Source organism: Lineus longissimus, chromosome 12, assembly GCF_910592395.1.
Source record: "Lineus longissimus chromosome 12, tnLinLong1.2, whole genome shotgun sequence".
In the NCBI taxonomy this organism is placed as follows: Eukaryota; Metazoa; Nemertea; class Pilidiophora; order Heteronemertea; family Lineidae; genus Lineus; species Lineus longissimus.
In genome coordinates, this window is record NC_088319.1 from 201,538 (window position 1) to 223,882 (window position 22,345).

The 22,345-nt window shown below is 43.5% G+C and overlaps 2 protein-coding genes across 10 annotated transcripts in view; one reads left to right on the forward strand and one right to left on the reverse strand.

Moving 5' to 3' along the window:
* The window catches only part of LOC135497386 (uncharacterized), a 50,839-nt gene extending 39,451 nt beyond the window's left edge, over positions 1-11,388 (forward strand). For 7 of the 8 annotated variants that reach the window (XM_064787243.1, XM_064787240.1, XM_064787247.1 and 4 more), the window contains 7 exons: positions 214-273; positions 1,077-1,241; positions 1,515-1,611; positions 3,853-4,021; positions 4,438-4,575; positions 4,942-5,080; positions 5,628-11,388. In XM_064787243.1, the coding sequence (XP_064643313.1) occupies positions 214-273; positions 1,077-1,241; positions 1,515-1,611; positions 3,853-4,021; positions 4,438-4,575; positions 4,942-5,080; positions 5,628-7,169 (2,310 nt within the window). In that variant the 3' untranslated portion in view covers positions 7,170-11,388. The remainder of the gene's footprint in view (positions 1-213; positions 274-1,076; positions 1,242-1,514; positions 1,612-3,852; positions 4,022-4,437; positions 4,576-4,941; positions 5,081-5,627) is intronic. The other variant, XM_064787248.1, reaches the window with a different exon arrangement.
* LOC135497385 (DNA repair protein REV1-like) lies at positions 11,370-22,322 on the reverse strand. Of its 2 annotated transcripts, XM_064787238.1 has the most exons (20): positions 22,195-22,322; positions 21,466-21,598; positions 20,866-21,034; positions 19,443-20,686; positions 19,181-19,280; positions 18,811-19,027; positions 18,262-18,386; positions 17,450-17,604; positions 17,126-17,245; positions 16,492-16,712; positions 16,009-16,153; positions 15,576-15,706; positions 14,750-15,006; positions 14,346-14,484; positions 13,797-14,024; positions 13,398-13,619; positions 13,008-13,130; positions 12,620-12,740; positions 12,385-12,487; positions 11,370-12,139 (listed from the first exon to the last, which is right to left on the reverse strand). In XM_064787238.1, exons 1-20 carry the CDS (start codon positions 22,261-22,263, stop codon positions 12,025-12,027), a joined length of 4,137 nt encoding a protein of 1,378 aa, XP_064643308.1. In that variant the 5' UTR covers positions 22,264-22,322; the 3' UTR covers positions 11,370-12,024. The 2 variants fall into 2 exon arrangements, with proteins under 2 accessions (XP_064643308.1, XP_064643309.1); XM_064787239.1 differs by lacking the exon at positions 22,195-22,322 and having other exon boundaries at positions 21,398-21,470.
* Between the last annotated feature and the right edge of the window lie 23 nt (positions 22,323-22,345).

Consider the following 22,345-nt stretch of genomic DNA (forward strand, 5'->3'; position numbering starts at 1 on the left):
TACAGTCGAAGCTCTCTCTATTAAGGACATCCTGGGCTTTCAAAAATACAGTCCGAATTCAGAATTGTCCTGATTACAGCAGTCAAATTCAATGGAAACAACACTTGGGGACCATAATCGCTGTCCTGAATGGAGAGGGTGGCCTGATTACAGAGGTGTCTACTAAGAGAGTTCCACTTTAACATATTAAGGAATGACTTTCCTGTTTTTAAGATGTCACCTGTGGGCGTGACTGGCCCGACCACCCACCCGACAAGCACCAACAAAAACAAGGTACATTGACAGACTAACCTATCATTGCTCCTTGTTTTACCACTTGTGTCTGTCCCAATCTGATTACAAACAGAGTGGTTTCACGTGACGTCATCACCTGGCATGCTGGAGGCTCAGACAAAAGACAGCAAGCACAAATGACCATGACAGTATTTGATTGAGTTAAGTCAGGCATGACGAATCATTGTGCTACCCTCCAACATGGCTGGCCGTGATAACAATGATAACAATGAATGAGTGTTTTATCATAACTCTCCATTTCCATTTTCGAACACCGTTTATCTGTCAAACTGAGGAACATTGTAAGCTTTCTTAAAATTGACTCCTTATTATAATGACAATGTTCTCAATGTGTTGATGTTAACGGTTGTGACATTACAACTTGATCTTTGAGTCAGTTTCGTATAGTAGGAGTGTCAGATCTTAGCCTCATACCTTAAACACATGTTTCAGCACAGATATGTCAACACAAATATGTACAAGACACATCAGTACAATAAATCCTACAAGGGTTATAACATCCTGAGATTCAGGGTTTTCTTACTCCTATGTCATTTACAAAACCCTGAGAAAAAGCAGATCAAGATCTTAGATGATTGAAGTTGGAGCATGCATCTCTCCAGGACCCAAACTCTGACTGATATCCTGAGCTTGTGGTGGTGTACCTGTTAGTGTGTCCCTGTGGCCCTAAGGGTTACGTTGACGGGAGGCCCTGGCAGCTCCAACCATACCAGACGGGTGACTTTGTTTGGCTTCTACACCATTGTCTTTATGCTAAGCTGCGTACTCCCTTCTCATTCCAGGTGACAGCAGCAGCCGCAGCCGGTCACCTCCAAGCCCTCGACCTGAGCAAGGCTACGAAACCTGCCACCCTTGAACTGATGAAGAACGGCTCAGGTGAATGCCACGAGAAGAAGGCCAAACATCGCAGTGATTCCATCTCTCTGACAGACATGACTGACGATGAGGTAAGACATTGTCTGCAGAAAAGCTCTGTTAAACTGATCGTGCTGCTCTCAGTCCTGGTCAAGTAACTTGGAGGTGATATTTGAAAACCTATGATTGAAAATGTATATATCAGCTCAAAATATGCCCCCCTCCCACTATGATGACCATTCCCTTCCTCTTAACATCTCAAATCATGAGATGGCCGAGGCTAGAGAACATTTAACGTTGCCTGAACACAATCTTTTGTAGAAGGAACACCGTCTATTAAGTATGTTCTCCTTGCTGTTTTGTAGGTTCGAAGTGTGAACGGTTGTGACTTGGAAAGTCTGCATGACGATGATGAGAAGGGCGAGGGTCTGTTGAGACACTCCGGCGAGGATTTACTCGGACGTATGTACAATATTCTATCTCTCTTCACTTGTGCACTCATAGACAAATCAAAAATGAGCAAGTTTACAATAATTGCCAGGCTTGATTTGACCACGTCAGACAAAGTCATTTTGATGTAACAGAGGACAGGAGATACTGATACACTACAGTTTGCCACGGACAGATACAGAAGTTGTCTCTACTTCGAGTCTAACTGTTTGAGTGCTTTAAAATCCCATCACCCCTGGGCCACAGACTCCTCTTCCACTGGCCAAACACATCGCCGATACCAGCTTCATATTACCCTAATAGATGTATATATATCTGATCCCAGCGACCGTAGCGTCCGTCGGGCCAAATCAGTAAATAGTCTGTGAATATTCCCGACCACTTCCCGCGAATGACTTCATACTTATCACGACACATCTCATCTCATTTCTCTTGCGCTGGTGATCGAGCGCGCTGATAATCAACACGCATGTTTCATTGGTCATCACCATGTTAACATATGTTCATGCATGCATACCAGTCATGTATTGCTATTCATGCGGTGTTGAACACGGGTGGCGACTTGTGCCCGACTAAGTCCATAAACGAGAGTGTGTACCTAATGAGGCGTGGACGAGTTATTGACGACGATGACCTGTTGCATAGGAATGATCACCGACCGGCTGTTGGAATAATCATTGACTCATCTTGGCCGTATCTGGCCAAACTAAACTATTTCTAAAAACAGACTCTTTTGTCTGGAAATTATTGAGCAGATAGATTTGGTGAAGACATCGGTACTGCCTGAGTGATAGCACCAATTGTGAGTCAGCTAGCATTGCCAACTTCGGGTAGAAACATACCCCAAATCTGACAATTCAGAACGCCCTGGTCACTGATAGCTAAAATGACCTGCTGTTAAAGAAGAAATTGGTCTTGCCTGAGTGATAGTTGCTATCACTAGCCAGCTAGCATAGTCAACTTGATATGAATAGAGATGATGATAGAGATTAACGAGTGATTGCCACACGCTCTACTAGATATCTTTGTGGTCTGATGGGCCGCGATTTGGACAAATGTTCACCGTTGTTGCCCATATCAAGTGACCAGAGGAGACCATGTTTGGCAAAGGAATCTATCAGAGATAAGATGGCTTCCTGTTTCCATTCAAAGGTTATCGTCACAGTTAATGCGTATTGTGAAAACATTGAAATACAAAACAAATTGAAAATCAGCTGGCAAACTTTGTCATCCAAAATGAGGCTTTGCTCTTTGATTGCAAAGGCCATGCAGGGCTGTGACAAGTCAACATGATGATGGTGATGGTGATGGTGATGATGATGGTGAGTGCCAAACATGGATGTACACTCAAAATGGCAGCTATTCCGTTCACCGTTACTTTCAATATCAAGTGGCAAGTTGACAGTCATGGTGTGTTCCGTTTTAGAACTTGTCTTGTCAGAAAAATATAGATTTGGTGTCTGTTACCCTTGAGGAGGTTGTCTGTTACCCTTGAGGAGGTTGTCTGTTACCCTTGAGGAGGTTGTCTGTTACCCTTGAGGAGGTTGTCTGTTACCCTTGAGGAGGTTGTCTGTTACCCTTGAGGAGGTTGTCTGTTATCCTTGAGGAGGTTGTCTGTTACCCTTGAGGAGGTTGTCTGTTACCCTTGAGGAGGTTGTCTGTTACCCTTGAGGAGGTTGTCTGTTACCCTTGAGGAGGTTGCCTCTAGTATTCTACTTCTAACAAAACCAAAGGTTTGTTAATTCAACCAAAGGTAGACTTATCTCTCTGGTTGGACCATTTGAAATCTTTGTCCAACACAAAGAAAAACGACTGCAACCTTGAGTGGTTGTGCGTGACTAATGTTTCTTTCAATTCTACCTCGTAACGACTTGGGCAATAAACATATGTGTTGGGGTAACCCACACTGAGTGACCAGTCATCATGAGAGGTGACTCCGCCTAGCTGTGATAAGACACATCACCAGCAATGGTTCTGAAAGGTTGGAAAGGCACTTCTGTTGGTGAATGAAAAAACTACCATTTCTCTTGATGCTCTTGATAATTTATCTCCTTATCAATCGTGGTTGTCATCATCATCATCATCATCATCATCATTATCATCATCATCGTTATCATCTTTCTACCACCTGGCTTTGGCTATTGATATTCAGTCTAGACCATCATGGCATTTTGATGTGAAGTCTCCTCTCCCTTCCATCACCCCCTCAGCAGTCACTCGTTGATGAAATAAATATTCTGTTTATATTTTCAGCTGGTGGTAAAAATGTCAACCAGTACGGGCGCATGTTCACCAATGGTCGCCCGCTGCCTGATCACCTGCGTGTGGAGATATTACGCCTTGCCCTCCAGGGGGTACGGCCCTGTGAGATCAGCCGTCAACTCCAGGTGTCACATGGATGCGTCAGCAAGATACTAAACAGGTGAAAACCGAGAAAAACCTTAAGACTGTCGTTGATTACTCCATCATCTGCATAGAGTAGAGGCCCTTACACCAGGCGGAGGAAGCCACTGCTGGCCACAACAAACAAGCAGATAACAAAAGACCGCAGGTCGCACACCACATGATCTTTTGTTCATTGTTTGGGCCAGCAGTGGCTTCCTCCACCTGGTGGTAAAGGGTCTATTGTATACGAGTGACTCTTCCTTGTGCCCTGTCAAGGAGAACACCTCCTCAACACAGTCCTCTGTGCAGAGTTTGATGTCCAGCCTGATATGACCTGGGCAGAGGTAGCCTGGGTGAAGGTCTCCGCACAGCTAGGAATTACGGACCTGTATTTAAGTCCATGGTGGTCCAAGAGCTAATAGTGTGGTGACAGCAAGTGTTCTGTTTTGGCAGGTACCGTCGGACTGGTAGTATCAACCCGGGCCAGATTGGAGGCAGCAAACCTAAGGTCACCACCCCTGACGTCGTGAATCGAGTGAAAGATTACAAGGCGCAGAACCCTCAGATGTTTGCCTGGGAAATCAGACAGAAGTAGGTTGACATGAATCTTCCGAGGGTTGAAGTATCACGGTAGAAGATGTACATTCTGATGTTAAACTGAAGGGGAGCATAGTGAGCTCAAAGATCTCTCTTTTCACCCGCACTCATAACTTGCTCATTTCCTAATTTTGTCTATCTTTCCAATAGATAATATCAGCAGTAGTGTCACCTGGTGTTCAGCAGCAACACTAGCACAGAATGAGTTAGTTTTGGTAGTGTTGCTGTTCACCACCAGGTGACACCATTGCAGTGATGTAAGCTGACATCACAGTGACCTGTTCACCGTGGTGAAAACAAGGCTCGTCACAGCATATGAAACTTGTTTATTATCTCCTAATGAGTGTTTGACACTTGCAGGTTGTTGGAAGACTACATCTGTAACGAGAAGAACATTCCCAGCATCAGCTCCATCAATCGTATCATTCGAGACAAATCATTGGTCCAGAGACGAGGGTATGACTTCTTGAAGGATAGCGGCTCGGGTGATTCAGACGAGGTGAGATCACATTAAAGCTGGATGATGTAGAATGTTAGCAAAAGCTTTCAAGGTGTTTTATCTGCCGATCCCTTATGAGGTGTATGAATAATGGACTCTGTGTAATTTGTGCCCTCCGGTGATGTGCACTGATCTGGTTGTGTAACACTTGAATACAGTATCGGCCCGGGCCCAGTTAGAGACAGGCGCCAGTCATTGACAAAAGTAGTACTATTACTGTTGACACCAATCGAGGAACTGGAGCCCAAGTAATATCCACTCGGCAGTGAGAGATCCACTCGGCAGTGAGAGATCCACTCGGCAGTGAGAGATCCACTCGGCAGTGAGAGATCCACTCGGCAGTGAGAGATCCACTCGGCAGTGAGAGATCCACTCGGCAGTGAGAGATCCACTCGGCAGTGAGACATCCACTCGGCAGTGAGACATCCACTCGGCAGTGAGACATCCACTCGGCAGTGAGACATCCACTCGGCAGTGAGACATCCACTCGGCAGTGAGACATCTGACTTCTGCACGTTTTACCAATAATCTTCCTTCTCATCTACAGCATTCCTCCTCCCATGAAAACCAACGTGACGATCCGAGCAACCTGAACGACCCATACAGCCCGGGCCAGATGCACAACTCTGATATCACTCACAAACCTTATACAAGCGGCACTCCGACTTACACCCCACAGGCTCTCATGATGGGACATCATCTACGACAGGCCTTCCCAGTCAAAGCAGAAACTTCCCCAGACGCTGTCAAAATCAAGCCAGATCCGGACGACATCCGTAACGATTGTTCTTCCAGTAAACCGTCGCCCGTAGGTGTTCAAGGGTACAGCAGTAATACCTCTTCACCGCTGAGCCTTCCCAGAGAGAAAAATGGCGCTGAACGCGATGAGCGAAATGTGGAGGCACTGCGGCGTTTCCAGATGCAACAGATGGCAATGATGTCACAGATGGGGCGCTGTCTTCCGTCGGCATTCATCAGCACACCACCAGGTCACATGATTCCAGAGAAAAGTCTCGCATCATCACAAGATAGCGATGCATCGTCCGGTGTTGGCAGTGATCACGAGGATTACGATCATTCCACGGAACACCAGGCCGTACGGAAACCTCGCAAAGGAACGCCCCATAAAATCTCATCCCCAGGTGCTGATCATACGCCTCCAGTTAGCGATACAATCATTCCAACCTCGTCACCAATAGATGACGCTACCTCTCTTGTGATTCCTTCGCAGAATGGTGATAATCCTCACGATGCTTCCCCTAGTCACATGACTGATTTTAACCAATCAGGTAGCAAAGAAACTGATGGTTTCCATAGCAACAATTTGAACGGTGATGTTAGTGCTCCGACTCTTCCTGCGGCTCTTGACTTGACGGCAAAAGTTGAGAGTAAAGCAGAAAAAGTGGTTGTTCCAAGTGAGAGGCAGACGTTGTTCCTGTTTGGCTCCAAGTATGACATTCACAGACACCCCGACGGACACTGGGGCTTGAAAAATGAGCTCGATTTGCTGAATGTTCTTGAATCATTTCTGTCCACGCGGAAAGCAAGTGCGAGACCAGTGCCTTGTAGAACAGAGGAGTTCACTCATGTTAGTAATCATAGTCCAGGTTGCCAAGGCAACAAGCTTGATAGTACAGATGACCACCATAGTCATCTATCTAGTCCTGCTCTTGAGGAAGAGGGGGTTAAAAGTTCTCAATCTGCAGCGATGGAGGCTACCGATGAGAGTGCTGGTGTGTCCATGGATGTTTCTGTGGGTGGAAGAGCAGATTGTGAGAATGGGCGTGGTCGGAAACACTCGCTAGAATTGGATGAATCTGACGAGGGCAAAAAAAAGCGTTTCAAATCAGCGCATGAAGAAAGTGGTGAGGAATTCGAGGTAGAAACTCGTGATTTGTGCCGTGAAATCAGGGAGAACATGTCTGAGGCAGACTTGGCTGCTGTGATGAACGGACATGATAAGATAGACATGTTGCGCTTCCTGAACGGTGAGGAGATATCACTAGATGACTTGGAGCGCCATCGTGCTAACTTCCCGCTGCTGAAGGAACTGTTGCAGAATTTAAAGAAACGACAAAAGTGTGCTTAGCGCTGCGGCAATCTTGAATATACAATGATATGTTATACTGATCTCAGGTTTTGATATAAGATGGAACGTTGATGTCAACATCAGATAGAGGGCGCTCCGAGCTTTCCTTCCTGTGGTTGCGATCATTTGACAATTCAACTGCTAGTTTTAGTTGTCTTGTTTGAAATCAGGAATATGCTAAACGAGAAATTGTTCTTTTCAAGTTTTCATGATTTTCTCTGTGAATGCGCTGTCGAACTTAAAAGTGTGGAAAATTTCTCCACTAATGCATTAATCATTCAATCTTGGCAGCAAACACAGAATTAAGCCTATCACCAGTTGAAAAAGAAGCTAATATACCATGTATTTAGTGAAGAGTAAATATTGCTTTAAAGGTCATACAGGAGACTATTGGTGTGGCCATTATAAGGTTATATCAGTGATGTAGATATCAGTTATGTAATCCCAAGCAGGTCTGTAAACCAGCTAGTACTGAAGCCAAAATATTAAGTATAAAACTCTCCTAAATATAGAGTGTGATTTGTGTATAAATTGTAGTGACAAATCAAGTGTGATTTTGTGGAAACTAGGTATAAGGAGAAAGGGTATTCGCTTGTAACATTTTGAGTTCTGTTCATGACTGTACATGTCTGTGAGTCCTGCCGGAAACTGGTAACTAGCGCTCGACAGAAGATGCTTTTAATTTGGTACCGATTCTCAAAATGGTGAAACGTTAACCTCTGTGAATACAATCTTGTGCAATCTTTTGTAGAAAACTTGAAAATTTAGTGTCAAGTTTTGAATATTTTGCCTAATGAAGGCAGCGTGGACTTTGTTGTCAGATTTTTCCAATGTAACTGCTGATGTAGAATGCAGCTTGCTGTATGTTGACTGATTGACTTGTGAGGTTTCTCTATCCAAGAACCACTCTGCCGAGAAGATCGCTGTGTGGTCAGTCTCCTCAAGTCAACCTGTCACCTTACGACAAGCTGGCTGGTGTATCTTTGTGTTGTCCTAGGTGTAGAGCATTCAGTAGCCAACAATACATGTTATTTATTATACCCTAATAGATGTTTAGATGTAAACTGTATCCCACATAATGTATTAGTGTCTTATATGATAGCGAAAGGGAATTCAGAATATGGGGTAACTTATGATTTGCCTGGCCTTCAGCAAGAAAATGGAATTCAAGACTGAGTTTTAAAAGGTTATAACATTCCAGGGGAAGGAGTGAATGAGTTGTGCCCAATAGGGGGGTGTTCTGTACCTGTTGTGCTGATGCATTGCCCTACATACATTACTAGGACTCCCCTGTAAGGATAATGGTTTGGCCCGTCTGGTGTTACCTTGTACTATGCAGGATTCAGGATGAACTACCAGTTGCCTAGTGTTGCTGGTGCCCTGTACTAATAGCTAGACGTAGTATGGTCTATGGCTGCTGATCAGGTTTATGACGGCTCGTGAGTTTCTGAATCTTACGAGCTCTATACATATTTCAACGACAGGTTATATGTTCTCTGTTGGAATGCCATCACGGGCCACCAACATGAGAAAACTTCCTCTTTTTGCAAAAGCTCATGTCCTTGTAGATTTATGAAGAAGTAAGTTGATGATGAGCGCTGGTGCTTTAACCCTTTAATTAGATTGCACTCGTTATAAAAACAGTCAATTGTTATCCTGATTTAGGTTCATGATTTTATGACCTTTCAATCCAAAAGTATTCAACAATCATCTTTGCTCAATCTTAGCATTTCTTAAACAGTTTGCTCGTTTTCTGATCCTGGCATTTTGTTCAACTCGGTTTATGGTCTGTCCAGAAGGTGGCGTGCCATGTCAACGTATGGCTGCCTCTATCCAGAGGAGCGTCTCTTGTGGTGGAGTGGTCGGACGAGTCATGGGGTCAGCCTCTATCGATGTCACAGCAGATGTGGCTGGCCCCATGTCTCGACCATCTTGTTGCCTTATAACATAGCCTCGAACACCACAACGGAGTGCTGATGTGGAAAGATGTGAATTGTTGTAAAGATATAGGAAAATCTTCCTATTGGAACAAAAAAGTGTCCATAACGATTATGTCAAATGGTTCTGCTTGCATTGTATGTAATATTTGTGCATATATCATCAGTTTTAGTCATATGCAATGACTTCAAATCCCTTCCCAATGCTAGGGATAGCAACTTCCTGGGCAGACTACTTGGAAAACATGGTTGAAATATCGACAGTAAGAAAGTTCCTGGTGGTCCACTTTTTGTGTAAATCATAAATGTCATTTTTGAAGTTTAATTCCAGTCTTCTATATCTTGTATCTTTGTGGGCAATCGTTTTTAAAAAGTGTGTATTTTCTCATAAAAATGTGGTTTTAACTTATTTTTATACAAAATATGGGGTACTATGTATTTTTATTTACTATATATATAAACTAAAGGCCTTGTTGTTAAGGGAACTATATATTTCCTTTATCAGATGTGGAGACCAAATGAAGTGATTTTTTAGCCACAAGTAGAAATAGAAACGAGTTGTCATCATGTTTATACCTCACTGTGCAAAAAGTGAGTTGTAAAATGCAGGCAGCATTGTTGAACGGTGGTCTCAGGCTTTACCCCCTGATGTTACTAATGAAATCAAAGAACAGCAAACTCCTGGAGGGTAAAAGTATTGAGAATGAGAAGAGGTTGGAATTTCAAATCCTCGATTGGAAGTCGGACACTGTTTTATTCCACACTGTTATGAATCCATCGTACAAACACGCCTTATTCTGTCAATAGATGGCACCGTCTTGCATTACGGGGATTCTCAATTTGTTTGGATTTTCTGATTTCTTTGGTCTCCCATCGTCTCTGTTGTCCTCGAGGTGCTATTTATCATATTTTGATTGTTTTCTTCTTTTCAAAGAAAACATTCTAATTGTACAAACTCTGATTATCTGGTCAGTTCTCATTGTATGTCAGTATGTTATCTTGACCTGTTTATGTATTGGAACATAGTCTAAAACAACTTGCTTGCAATGTACTAAAGCTTTTCAGTTGATCCTATTATTTACAAGGTTAATACATTGTAACTCAACAATTGCTAATCTTTCAAACTAATCCAATATCGTGGCTTTCTCCAGAATTTAATAGCAGACGTCAAATCTTTCTGCTGCCGTGCATTTTCACCCGAAGGTCTCATATGTTTTCTTTCAAACTCTGTCTCGTTGCTTTATACTAGTCTTGTTAGTGCCATATCTTGTAGAACATTTATTTTCAACTCTGGAGAAAGAACATGGTGGATAAAGGTTTCAGGTTGATGCTGTATTGAAAGTAGAGTCGTATGATGTCTGGTGAGTGTTCAGTATCTAATTGGGTCTCCTCAATTATACCTTTGTCAACCAGGACTGGCCCATCCACCTGGTGTGGGTCAACCAGGACTGGCCCATCCACCTGGTGTGTGTCAACCAGGACTGGCCCATCCACCTGGTGTGTGTACAGAAAATGAAGAACATATTTTCCTCGTTAACAGAAATCCCCCTCCCCGACCTCCATTCAGAAACAAATCTGCCCAATTGGCCTCATATGCGTCTAAAGAGTGACCTATTCTCTCGTTTTATTGGCCAGGATGTGTTTGCTTTGATTCCTGTAGAATATGAATGTATTTAATTAAAGGCCCTTTAGCCCATTGTGCAATGGTGACCGGATCACAAAGTCAAAGATTCTTTTGATTTTGGAATGCTTGTCTCAGTTTGAAGGGGATCTGTCTTGACGCAGTTCAGAACCAATCAGATGGCTTCAACATTTGTATAAAATCATCTACGAACTTGTGAAGTTATAACGATTTAATGTGAAACCTCCATTCCCAAAGCAAACAATAAGTTGTTAAAGAACTATACTCAAAGTATTGACATGTATACCTGTTGGGGCATCAGTGTTGGTAGTGAATGGCTCATTAGAACAAGATTTCCTTCCCGAGTCCATTGCACCAAGAACTAATAAAGACTGGTCTTTATTAAAGACACATTTGTGTCAGCTTGCTTCTTTATCTAAAACTGTTTCTATTGTATATTTAGGTCTGCATCTAGGTAGTTTTTCTTTATCAAATTTGGCCAGGTTTCTGGTCTAAATTGTGTGAGGGCAGTTCCCCTTTAAGTGTCTTCTCTTGTTGACAATCAGTGCTGCTGTACATGTTGTGAATGTTGTCCCCAATAATCCAATCTTTCCTGTTCCACGTAACAAAATCATGCTGAATAAATATTTTTATCAACAAATTTATGACCTTTTGAGTTTATAACAGTCTGGTTTTGACTGTCTCATCTCTCTCACAGTGTTGGTGAGACAGTGTTACAACATGGTAGAGCAGCCAGGACTGATTCGGCCTGGCTGTGACTGTCTCATCTCTCTCATCATGTTGACAACACGGTGGAGCAGCAAGGTCTGGTTCGGCCTGGCTGTGACTGTCTCATCTCTCTCACCATGTTGGCAACACGGTGGAGCAGCCAGGACTGATTCGGCCTGGCTGTGACCGTCTCATCTCTCTCATCATCATATTCTCCTTTTGTTGACATAAACTATTGCATATTACATGTATAAACAATAAAAAAAGGTACAAATAGATTTCCATTTTAGATAGAAAAGGTAGTCAATTTGAGTTATGACAACATTGTTGCAGACAGTGCTACTCACAGAAGCTGTATATGGGCCACCAGGAGAGAAGTATTGTGCAGACACGCCATCACTGTTCAAATACGGGCAACTGTTACTGAAGTTGGCATGCAGGAAGACATCAGTATCATAGTGATCAATCGGCACCAACTTTTCCTCCATGCAGGAGTGATCCTACATGGAAGTTCACAAGAAATTCATCATCAGATCCTTAATGTCGTTACGATTCAATCCTGAGTTTGTTACAATTCAATCCTAAGTTCACACCCATAGATGTCCTTGACACAAACTTGGATGTCATTGTGGATGTCATGTAAGGCTCGAGTCCATCCAGGGGAGCTCACCTTGCCAAGAGTCCTACAAAAGGACAAAAGTTCACAGAGTTAATGTTTGAAACGTAAGAGACAAGTCAAGCGAATAAAAGCATTCTTTAGTCACCAATGCACTTGTACCACAGGACAGGTAAAGGTGGCTGTAAATAAGGTTGCAATTTGAAAAGCAAATGATCATCTAGTAATCACATTGACCCTTTGTGGCCTGAATTAGTAAACAGAAAATCACTCATGCTAAGTAACTCTGAAACACAGTAATACGAAGCTCACCGTTTCAGAAACTTGAGCAGCAAGTCAACGCGTTCCAGATTCTTATCCTTGGCAAGGTTTTGCAAATAGTGATTGAATCTCTCAATGTCCTCAAATTCTGGATCTGAAAGATGACAAGAAAATATTTCACAAATCTTGGAGTGAAAGACTTTTCAACTCAGTAAGCAATATCTGGCGAATGAACACATGTTTTATTGGAACCAATGTAATGCATTGCTCAGTACATCATACACACCTTCACACGATTGGATCCACTCTTTCACTATGACCTTGACCTCAGACAGACGGACAGCACCACACAAGTTCACCTCTTCTTTAACGACCTCTTTGTTTTTATCAATAGGGGTGGGCCTAATCTGCAAGATAAAAGGAGAAATGAAGAAAGATGAAAGATGGTCACAAGAACCACTGATAATACAACTGTACTACACATGGATAAACAAGGCCATGGCCAAGTTATGTGCACACTGAGCACAAAATCTTTCCAACAAATAACTGTGTGAAAAGTGTTGGACAAGTCTTGAATATTATGCGAAGGTTCAGTGTCCTGAATTAGCAACTCTCCTCAAAAGTCCACTATTACAGAGAGACTACCAAGCCTCAATAAGGAGTGACTGCCTCACCTCAGCAACATCTTGGTCCTCGCTGTCGTTCTCTGTGAAATCCAACCTCTTGGCCTGTCTCTTTGACACAGCTCGACCTCGTGGCACCTTGAACTTAGGACTTCCTTTCTTGGGGGAGGGGCTCTGAAATCAGCGCGAGAGAGTTCTGCTGGTTTAGGTCATGGCCTCAGACTCAACAGTCACATAGATTTGAACGTCCAAACTGTTTATTTACAATCCTGAGGAAGCCACAATGATTGAACTTGGCAACAAAATATTGAACAGACTGATAGACAACTAGGGAAATCATGAAACACAGTCATGATGGAGCTGTCTAGTTTAGGTATTGGCAGTGAATTAGCGTATACATGTATGATGAGCGTAATTTAGAAACACATTCAGGTTCCTCACCTTCTTTTGTGGCGATTTCTTCTTGGGTGATTTTGATGGTGACTTCTCTGCTCCGTGTTTCCACACCAGCTGGACAGGTCTGGTTTTGTTTATATCCTGTACGATCGAGTCCTGCTTTTGTCTCGTGACAACATGAGTAGCTTTGTTTTTCTCAGCAGCGTATGCCCCCACGAGTTCTGCCTGGATGTCACCAGGGAGGGCATTGAAACAACTCTGATCCACCTGGAGAGAAACACTTCATGTATCTATGACTTGCCTTAGATAACATCATTACAGCTCATGGCCAAGGTGGCTGACACACATACAGATACTCATTGGAGAAGAGTTGTTCTCGGCAAGGGCAAACATGGAAGGAAGGAATCCAACACTTTACCAATTCCACCATGGAATACTTCTCACCTGAGAAAAGGATGGCAGCTCCACGATCGGACTACTTGAGATTTCTCTGGATGCTGGCTCATCATCCATTGGCACTGTTGGGTCAGACTCCCAGTGGGAACAACCAGCTTCCTGTGAGCCACCTGCCGTCTGCTTCGTGCTCTCCTTCTTCCTCTTGTAAGCTTTCATTTCAGACGTGATCTGAGCCTGGATGTCTGGGGGAAGCTCTCTCAACACGGCAGGGTCAATCTGGGGGAAGAGTAAGGCGAGGTGCGGCTACTCAACTGGCCTAAGCAGTAACCGTGTCCTAATGCTACTATTGTAACCCTTATTTAAGCTGACATTTATCTGATTATCTGATGTTGGTTGTACATGTAACTAGTCAAGTCGGTTAGAAAAATATGTTGTTTCAAAAACTGTCATGTTGACAAGAATCAAACCACATTGCCATTTTATCTGAGAGTATTTTAAGATGACTTGTCTTCACATCATAAGTACAACCACAAGCCCATTAGCACCTTCATCTTCTGTTTAAGAGTCGACGTCAGTACAAAATGTTATCAGACTTACCTGAGATGGTGAAGGGAAGTAGCACGTTGGTGATGCACTCAATGACCTCTCTGGAGTCGCCAGGCTGGAACGTGACGGTCCCTGCATGACAGGTGACATCGAGGGCAGTGGTGGCAAACTAGACACAGCCAGTTCTTTCCTGAAATTGAAAATAACTTGTCTCATCATTGATGCAGAGGGCAGCAAAGTGAATCGTTTCAGAGTACAAGCGATCCAGGAAATAATTACAGTGTCTACTGTTGTGGGTGAGCTTGTCATCTTGACAAGAACATATGAGATCATTAATGAGCAATCAACAAGCTACATTTATGAGACGTAAGTCTACTCCATCATTTGATTGTTTATTGAGGCTCATCAAGTCTACACGTTACTTGAACTTTTCCCCCATGAAAAACAATACAGACCTATTCCGCTCTGCCTCAACATTATCTGCTGCACCTCCAATATGAGAGTCTGATGGAACAGTGTTTGTTTTAACCTCATCAGATGCAGACGGCACCAGTTTTGACGTTGATGATGACGGAGCTGTGAAGGATGAATTGGATGCAGCGCTGGGCGATGTCGTTTTTGACTTCGGAGCCAAGAAGTTCAATATATTCTGTCTTGCCTGCTTCTCACTTTTCTTGCTGATCGGTTCAAGACGCTGCACTTGGATTCCAATCTGGAGAACAAAAAGAGTTCTTATCCATCAGTCTTTCAAAGCCTGAACACACTTGAATTGTTCAGCAGTGAACGGCTGCAAGGCAAAATGAGCCAAGTCTAATGGATTTACAGCATGACTGAGGTTGGTCTGCCTCACAGCATGTTAGGTCCTGTGGTCAGGGTTGGCTGGGGGTCACTACATCTGACATCTCTTTAGAGCATGACTGAGGTTGGTCTGCCTCACAGCATGTTAGGTCCTGTGGTCAGGGTTGGCTGGGGGTCACTACATCTGACATCTCTTTAGAGCATGACTGAGGTTGGTCTGCCTCACAGCATGTTAGGTCCTGTGGTCAGCGTTGGCTGGGGGTCACTACATCTGACATCTCTTTAGAGCATGACTGAGGTTGGTCTGCCTCACAGCATGTTAGGTCCTGTGGTCAGGGTTGGCTGGGGGTCACTACATCTGACATCTCTTTTGAAGGGGGACTATAGGCAGGAGCTAGTCTAATAGGAGGTCTCCAGGTGAATAATCGGTTCAGTAAGGGACCTGGGTCTAACTCACTGGAGTAAAGGTACCACGACACCTACCCCCCTGAGATCTGTGACCGGAGCCTTGAGAGCCCGGAACAAGCTCATACACTCAGCGGCAATGATGTTAGGATTATTGGTGGCCACCGGGAGTGTTACTGACTTGCTGAAGTTGTCAACAACACCGTGACCTACAACATGAAATACTGTATTAAACATTTAGCCTGTGGTGCTTGAAGAGTTTTAATGTTATTATTGTTGAATAATACTTTACTCAGCCAATAATGAATGAAACGATGACACATTAACTGTCAGTTATCAAGAATGACATCCATCTCCTACTTTCTATCATTTGTCCACCATTGATATGAAAATGACAGGTCATCAATGCTGTGGTACGTCACTCGCTGTCTTTATCAACAAACACTTCCTCACCATGAACAAGCAGGGTCTCCTAGCAAATAGAAGTCATCACTTCCACACTTGATCTTACCCATGAACTTTGATGTCTCCACTGGCGCCCCCTTACTGCGGACTTTCAGCTTGAGTGTAATCGTGCGACCTTTGACACAGATGGCATCGAGGCGCTTCTCCACTTCCTTGGAGAGGCCATCAATGAACGTTGACATATCCTTGTTCTGGAAGAGTCATTCAGATAAAGTGTTGCATTAACATCTTATTAGGCCAAGGGTTTTTACTCTCCCCGCGATCACCCTCTCCAAGTCAGAAACCCACACAGAGAGTGCAGGCAGACAGGACATTGAGCCCCTTGTTCCATGATGTGATCTAGTTTGTTTGGCACAGAGAGATGGAGCATGAATGTGACAGATCTACACCATACAGCACCTAAGGTGTCAAACTGCTTTGAAATGTATAACACCATAAGCTATCAGTGCTATCAGTCTCTGAGCAGGAAGTGAGGAAATACATGAGTGTCGCCCGGCAGTATGCTACTCTGACATGGCGTTGGTCATACCTCCTTGAAACGTATCCCATAATTCACTTCCGCAGACACCGACTTTCGCTCCTTCTCCATTTTGATTGGACGATCATCCTGTCCTCGGCAGTACTTATAGAGGGAGGCACCAGTCTTGGGCCCAAACTCCTGTTGGAGGGCGCTCATGGAGAGAGCCTGGAGATCAGCACAGGTCTTCACTTTCATGGCTTCAAGTCGTTGAGATGTGGACCAGCCAACTCCTGGAGACAAGATTGGAAATATCATCTGCAAAATCCTGTTTGGTTTTGAGGCAAGGATCAATAAAAACCAAACGTCACAATAATGCGACCAGTAGTTTGCCCTCCAGAGCCCCAAACGATGTGGTCATAATATTAACGAATAGACTATAGTAGTTTGATTTAATGTGAGACAGAAGAGACACCTACTGGCAACTTCGAGTAATTTATCTCATCTACCCAACTCCTGCTTATCATCGTCCTTTAGATCTAATAAATTTGAGCTCGTCAAAGCCAGTCTTATTGAAATATGAAATGTAATATTGTATTTGATGAGTTGATTGAATGATTGATGCATATTTCAGCTTCAGACCAGCTTTCCTTCACAAGAGAGATGACACTGATTCACATTCAGAGAGAAATCCATGAAAGTTTACCTGGTAAATCTCTGACGATCTGTTTTGCGATGAATATCTGTTCCTCGCCGGCCTGTAGGTGGTACTGCCCATTGGGTTTAGCAACCCTGGTGGCCAACCGCGTTAACAAGATGTTAGAACCTGCAAACAGGGATGTCTTCCTTACACAGAGGAACGGTAAATACAGTATTCCTGATTCAGTCATTTTCGCTCTTTGTCTTGGTCAGTTATGCATATCTTAACCACAGTGCTCGCAAGGATGTAAGGGGTGATAGGCCAGATGAATACTGCCTTTAATGAACTGCTGCTACCTTAGATATCTAATATTCTATAAATCAGAATTACCTAAACCAGCAGACGCCGTACATCCCGTCTTCTCTTCAATCTCATCGCGAACGAACGCAGCAAATTCCAGAGGAGTGGCGCCAGTGGTCGAGAGTAACTCGGTGCAGTCGACGAACAGCTCGTCGCAGCTGACAGCTTCGATGTCGTGGGTGTAGCTAGAAAGTGAACCAGGAACAGTTACGGCAAAACAGCAAGCATCGAGACAAAAAAAGGTAAAAAACATTTGATGGTGAGCAGTTATGTGAATAAATAGTGAGTGTAAGTGTAGTTACCTAGCAATAGTATTGTATAGGTGCTGTGAGTGTAAGTGTAGTTACCTAGCAATAGTATTGTATAGGTGCTGTGAGTGTAAGTGTAGTTACCTAGCAATAGTATTGTATAGGTGCTGTGAGTGTAAGTGTAGTTACCTAGCAATAGTATTGTATAGGTGCTGTGAGTGTAAGTGTAGTTACCTAGCAATAGTATTGTATAGGTGCTGTGAGTGTAAGTGTAGTTACCTAGCAATAGTATTGTATAGGTGCTGTGAGTGTAAGTGTAGTTACCTAGCAATAGTATTGTATAGGTGCTGTGAGTGTAAGTGTAGTTACCTAGCAATAGTATTGTATAGGTGCTGTGAGTGTAAGTGTAGTTACCTAGCAATAGTATTGTATAGGTGCTGTGAGTGTAAGTGTAGTTACCTAGCAATAGTATTGTATAGGTGCTGTGAGTGTAAGTGTAGTTACCTAGCAATAGTATTGTATAGGTGCTGTGAGTGTAAGTGTAGTTACCTAGCAATAGTATTGTATAGGTGCTGTGAGTGTAAGTGTAGTTACCTAGCAATAGTATTGTATAGGTGCTGTGAGGTAGCTTTGTAGGCCTCAAAGTCATATGGGATGGTCACCAGGTCGGGGCAAAGTTTGAGAGCATTGCCGACGAACATTCCATTGCGGACACCAGCCTGAAATCACAAGTTACAGATCAATGGTTCTTTACATACACCAATTATAGACACTGACACATCACTTGTAACCTTGGGCAATTCACTTGTCCAATGATTGAGTCATGAAATATGGGTTCATTGTATAATACCTGGTACCAGGGCAAGCGAATGGTATAAACTCCTGGTGCCAGGGCAAGCGAATGGTATAAATACCACGTCACATTCAAAGACAGAGACACTTGGCCAAGCACCCAACAAACTAGTGGCCCACAATAACTGAACCATTCAGAAATATACTTTAGAAGCTGGAGGGTCGGAGAGGACCAAGGCACATGCCTGACTGGTTCCTCTCCTGGGCAGAGTTGTTCAAATCCATGTTAGCTTAGAGCTTAGTCCCACCCAAAACTTGATATCTCCTGATCTTGTCAATAGTTACGCTTACCTTTCTCGCTTCATAGCTACACGAGGCAATCTCAGCCATCGAATAGACCTCGTTCCCAGCCGTTGCAACCTCCTTGGACGACATCATTTTGTCTGAGATGTCGGCGGCCGATTCAGCCTCAATGTCACCACTTTCTTCATCATCAAAGTCATCATCCGCATCACTGTTGTTTAGAGTTACTGAGGACTGAGTACCTTTTTTCCGTCGTTCAAATTTTCTGTAAGATGAAGCATACATCTGTAAATTATCAATTATTTTTCAAGTCTGGTCACTATGAGCATTTTATCATCAGTAGATTACCTGTTACCCCTGGAAGTCAGGGCTTACATTGTCTGCTACATATCATCTCTGATGATAGAGAACCACATACTTTTTCATCCAGAGATCACGTTCCTTTTCCATGTCCACTTTCCTCGTCTTGCCGCTCAGCTCTCCTTTCCCCTTGGAATGAGTCACTGCTACTGCCTTACCTGAAAAACAAGACAGAGTTCACTTGATGATGCTTTATTGGAAACCATGTTGACTGTACTGAGCTATGATCGCCCATTTTGGGCCCCATTGTGAAGTCTACTGTCTCAACTTGGAACCTTGACAGGCCTACTCGACTTGCCCAAGATCACAACCAAACCTACCCTTCAACTCTGGTCTCTTCTGTAAGCCAACAGACACAAAGAAACAATCCATATCAATGTGCATTATCGTCCGTGGAACTGTCCAACATCGAGGACCATCGTTGAGCTCATCCGGATCCACCACACGAGACGGCCTCTTCTCCTCCACGAATCTCTTCAGGTTCTCACGCCCAGGAAACAGTCCCAATCCTTCACTCTGCAACTTATTAACGTACTGACGACACTCGGCGCCCCACGTGGACAGATAATGTAACCGAGAATTGGCATAAAATTCTGTGAGGAAATTAGGATCTTTTGCCGACCTTGAACCATAGGATGAGTTGTGGGATTTCACCGTGGCGCTGGTCAGACTTTTCTTGGTGGACATCTCAGTTCTTGAAGACACTGATGACTGATTAGCCGTGGCAGTGTTTGAAGATTCAGACATTGGTAGATTCCTGTGGGTTGTAGCTTTATCACTTGGTGGGAACTGATGTGTGACATTTTCCTCAGAAACACTTGCATCTCTGTTTCGAATCCGAGCAGAGTTAGGTTCAACACTTCTTGTATTAGAAGCTTGCACAGACTGAAAACATCCAGGGTTAGAAGTTTGTTCATTCTGATGAATATCAATGTTCATGTTTACAGCATTATTAGGTTTTTCCAGCCGTCCGTGGCACCTCACATCCAAGTGAATCCCTTCCACTGTTGAATCTACAGTTTCATCCATTGCTACCTCAACATCACCTTTGTCTTTTCCATCACTTTCAGCACCGATCACAAACTTATCAGATGTTAATCTATCCGAACGCGTCACAGGTTTGTCCTCGTCACCAGAGTGCTCTCCATCAGTGGGGATACGATCTGGTCTTGATGAAGAGTCTGATTCCTTTGTATCAGAAGCAACCTCAGAACCGTAATACTTCTTATTGTCACTATTGCGTTTTAGACTAAGCCTCCCCGTACTCTGCCCAGAAACCTTTGGTGAATTAACCCAAGGCTGCATAGCTCCTGTTTCCATCTCTACCTTATCATTCTTATTTAGCCGTAGCCTGCTGCTCTGTGTCGAGACGGCAGAAAGTCTTGCTGAGGCAACACTCGACTCCCGACTCACACTCGACCGACTCCTGGTTGAGATACCAGACGAGTTTGTGGATGTGTGATCTCCGTTGTCAGAAAACGTGAAGTTCAGTCCCCTTTGTTTAGTCGAATGACCGGAGTACAGAACGTAACTTTGGTATGGGAGGAGCTTTTCTGCTTTGATACTGAAAAAAGATGAGAATACAGAATTAGAATATCTCTTTTAAGACGAAGCACCCGGACAGATTTTGCTGCCAACCTGGACAGAACTGAAATGAAGTCTTAATTGTGTCGAAATATGACTACACTGCCCAGGCAGAAATCTTTGTTGTGGAGAACACTGGCTTAGGAGTGTCAACTGTACCTGTCTGTGATCCATTGAGGCTTGACCACCTTCTTGTCCTTCAAGTCCTTGATCTTACTATCGGGAAGGTTACTCGCAATGATGTGAGTCACGCTCGTACGACTGTAGTAATTCCTGAACACTCCACCGTGGACCATCATCAAACGCTTCAGTTCGTCAACATTTGGATCTGAAATCGACATGACTATCATCATCACTTTCAACAGCCTTCCTGACATGTGAGGCCACTTCACTCCATACATGCTTAAATGCTTTCTCCCTTACAGAAACATGTGTAAGGAGTCATCTTCTAGACCATGTTTGTAAGAGGATTCTCTGACCCTCAATGAGTAAATTTCAATGAGAGGTGTTTTTTATTCAGACTTTACCATCATCAACTTTTGCCGCAAAACCTCCTGAGAATATGAGATGCGTCCTCCTCCAGAGAAGTTTTCAACAACCCGACATTGGAATGAGAATCATATCAACAGGATTTTCTCCCTTTTTCACGCACAAAATTGCATGAATTAGGGAAAGAACCGTTCATTCTTACAGATTTAAGCCGATATTTTCATATGGAATGACAACTTTAATGAAGATTTATGAGCTCAGATGTTGTACCCGTGTATCCATTGACAAAGATTGCGACTCCATTGAATATCGTTGATGACGTCCCATCCTTCTCTTGTTCCCGCTCGCGCCTCCCAGAGAACTGATCTTGTAACTTCTGGATCTTGGCATTCATGTAACCACCCTGAAGATGAAAGAAAGATGAGTGAAATGCAGAGAAGAATTCATTACAGCTGAACTGAATCAATCAACAAAATCCTTCTTTTTCAGGGACCATTTGAAACCTCCATTACTAGTTCACAGTTGTTGGGAAGAATGAAGCCTGCTGGTAGGCCTACAGTCCCCAGGCCAGTCCTGGACTAGGGATGTGCTCTTGGCTGATAAGGACTGATTCAAGGTGGCTATAATGGTAGTTTCTTGTTAGCTCTTTCATTTCTACGCATACGCGACAGATACGATGGCATTGGTGGTGCAGGCAGGGGTGTCTGAGATCAGAGGTTGCCATCAGGTAACGGAGATGGTCGAGTGTTAGCGTCTTATGAAAAAAAGGCCCCAAGCCTCGTTTTTATTGATGAAATAAGAGAAATTCATCACCGGAGCAAAAAAGTGGTCATGAATTCTACAGTCAGGACTCGCTCTCTTCACGTGCACTGACCCAGGCTCCTGGACCTGGTAGTTTTGTTCATGCAGTTCAGCTTTAAAAAAATTCCCTAAATAATTAGCCAAACTGCAGTTACAGATTTGCAGGAAAAGCCGTCATCGGCAATAACAAGAACGTACGAATTGCCCCCAGCCATTTTTGTCGCCTTCATGGTTTCTCTTTCCTTTTCCACGTCTTCTTGAAGACATTTTACAAGGTTTTATTGCAAGTTTTGACAGGAGTTTCACACATCTTTCACAACTTTCTGCTAGCGACACTAACGGACATTTT

What these genes read in the sequence shown, in the direction of transcription:
- LOC135497385 (XM_064787238.1), bottom strand. Translation starts at nt 22,263, where the DNA reads ATGTCTTCAAGAAGACGTGGAAAAGGAAAGAGAAACCATGAAGGCGAC. An exon ending in CTATACAATACTATTGCTAG is followed by an intron (nt 17,605 to 18,261) that starts GTAACTACACTT and finishes TTCACTTTCTAG; the next exon opens with CTACACCCACGACATCGAAG. An exon ending in CTGCTCAAGTTTCTGAAACG is followed by an intron (nt 12,140 to 12,384) that starts GTGAGCTTCGTA and finishes GTCCTTTTGTAG; the next exon opens with GACTCTTGGCAAGGTGAGCT.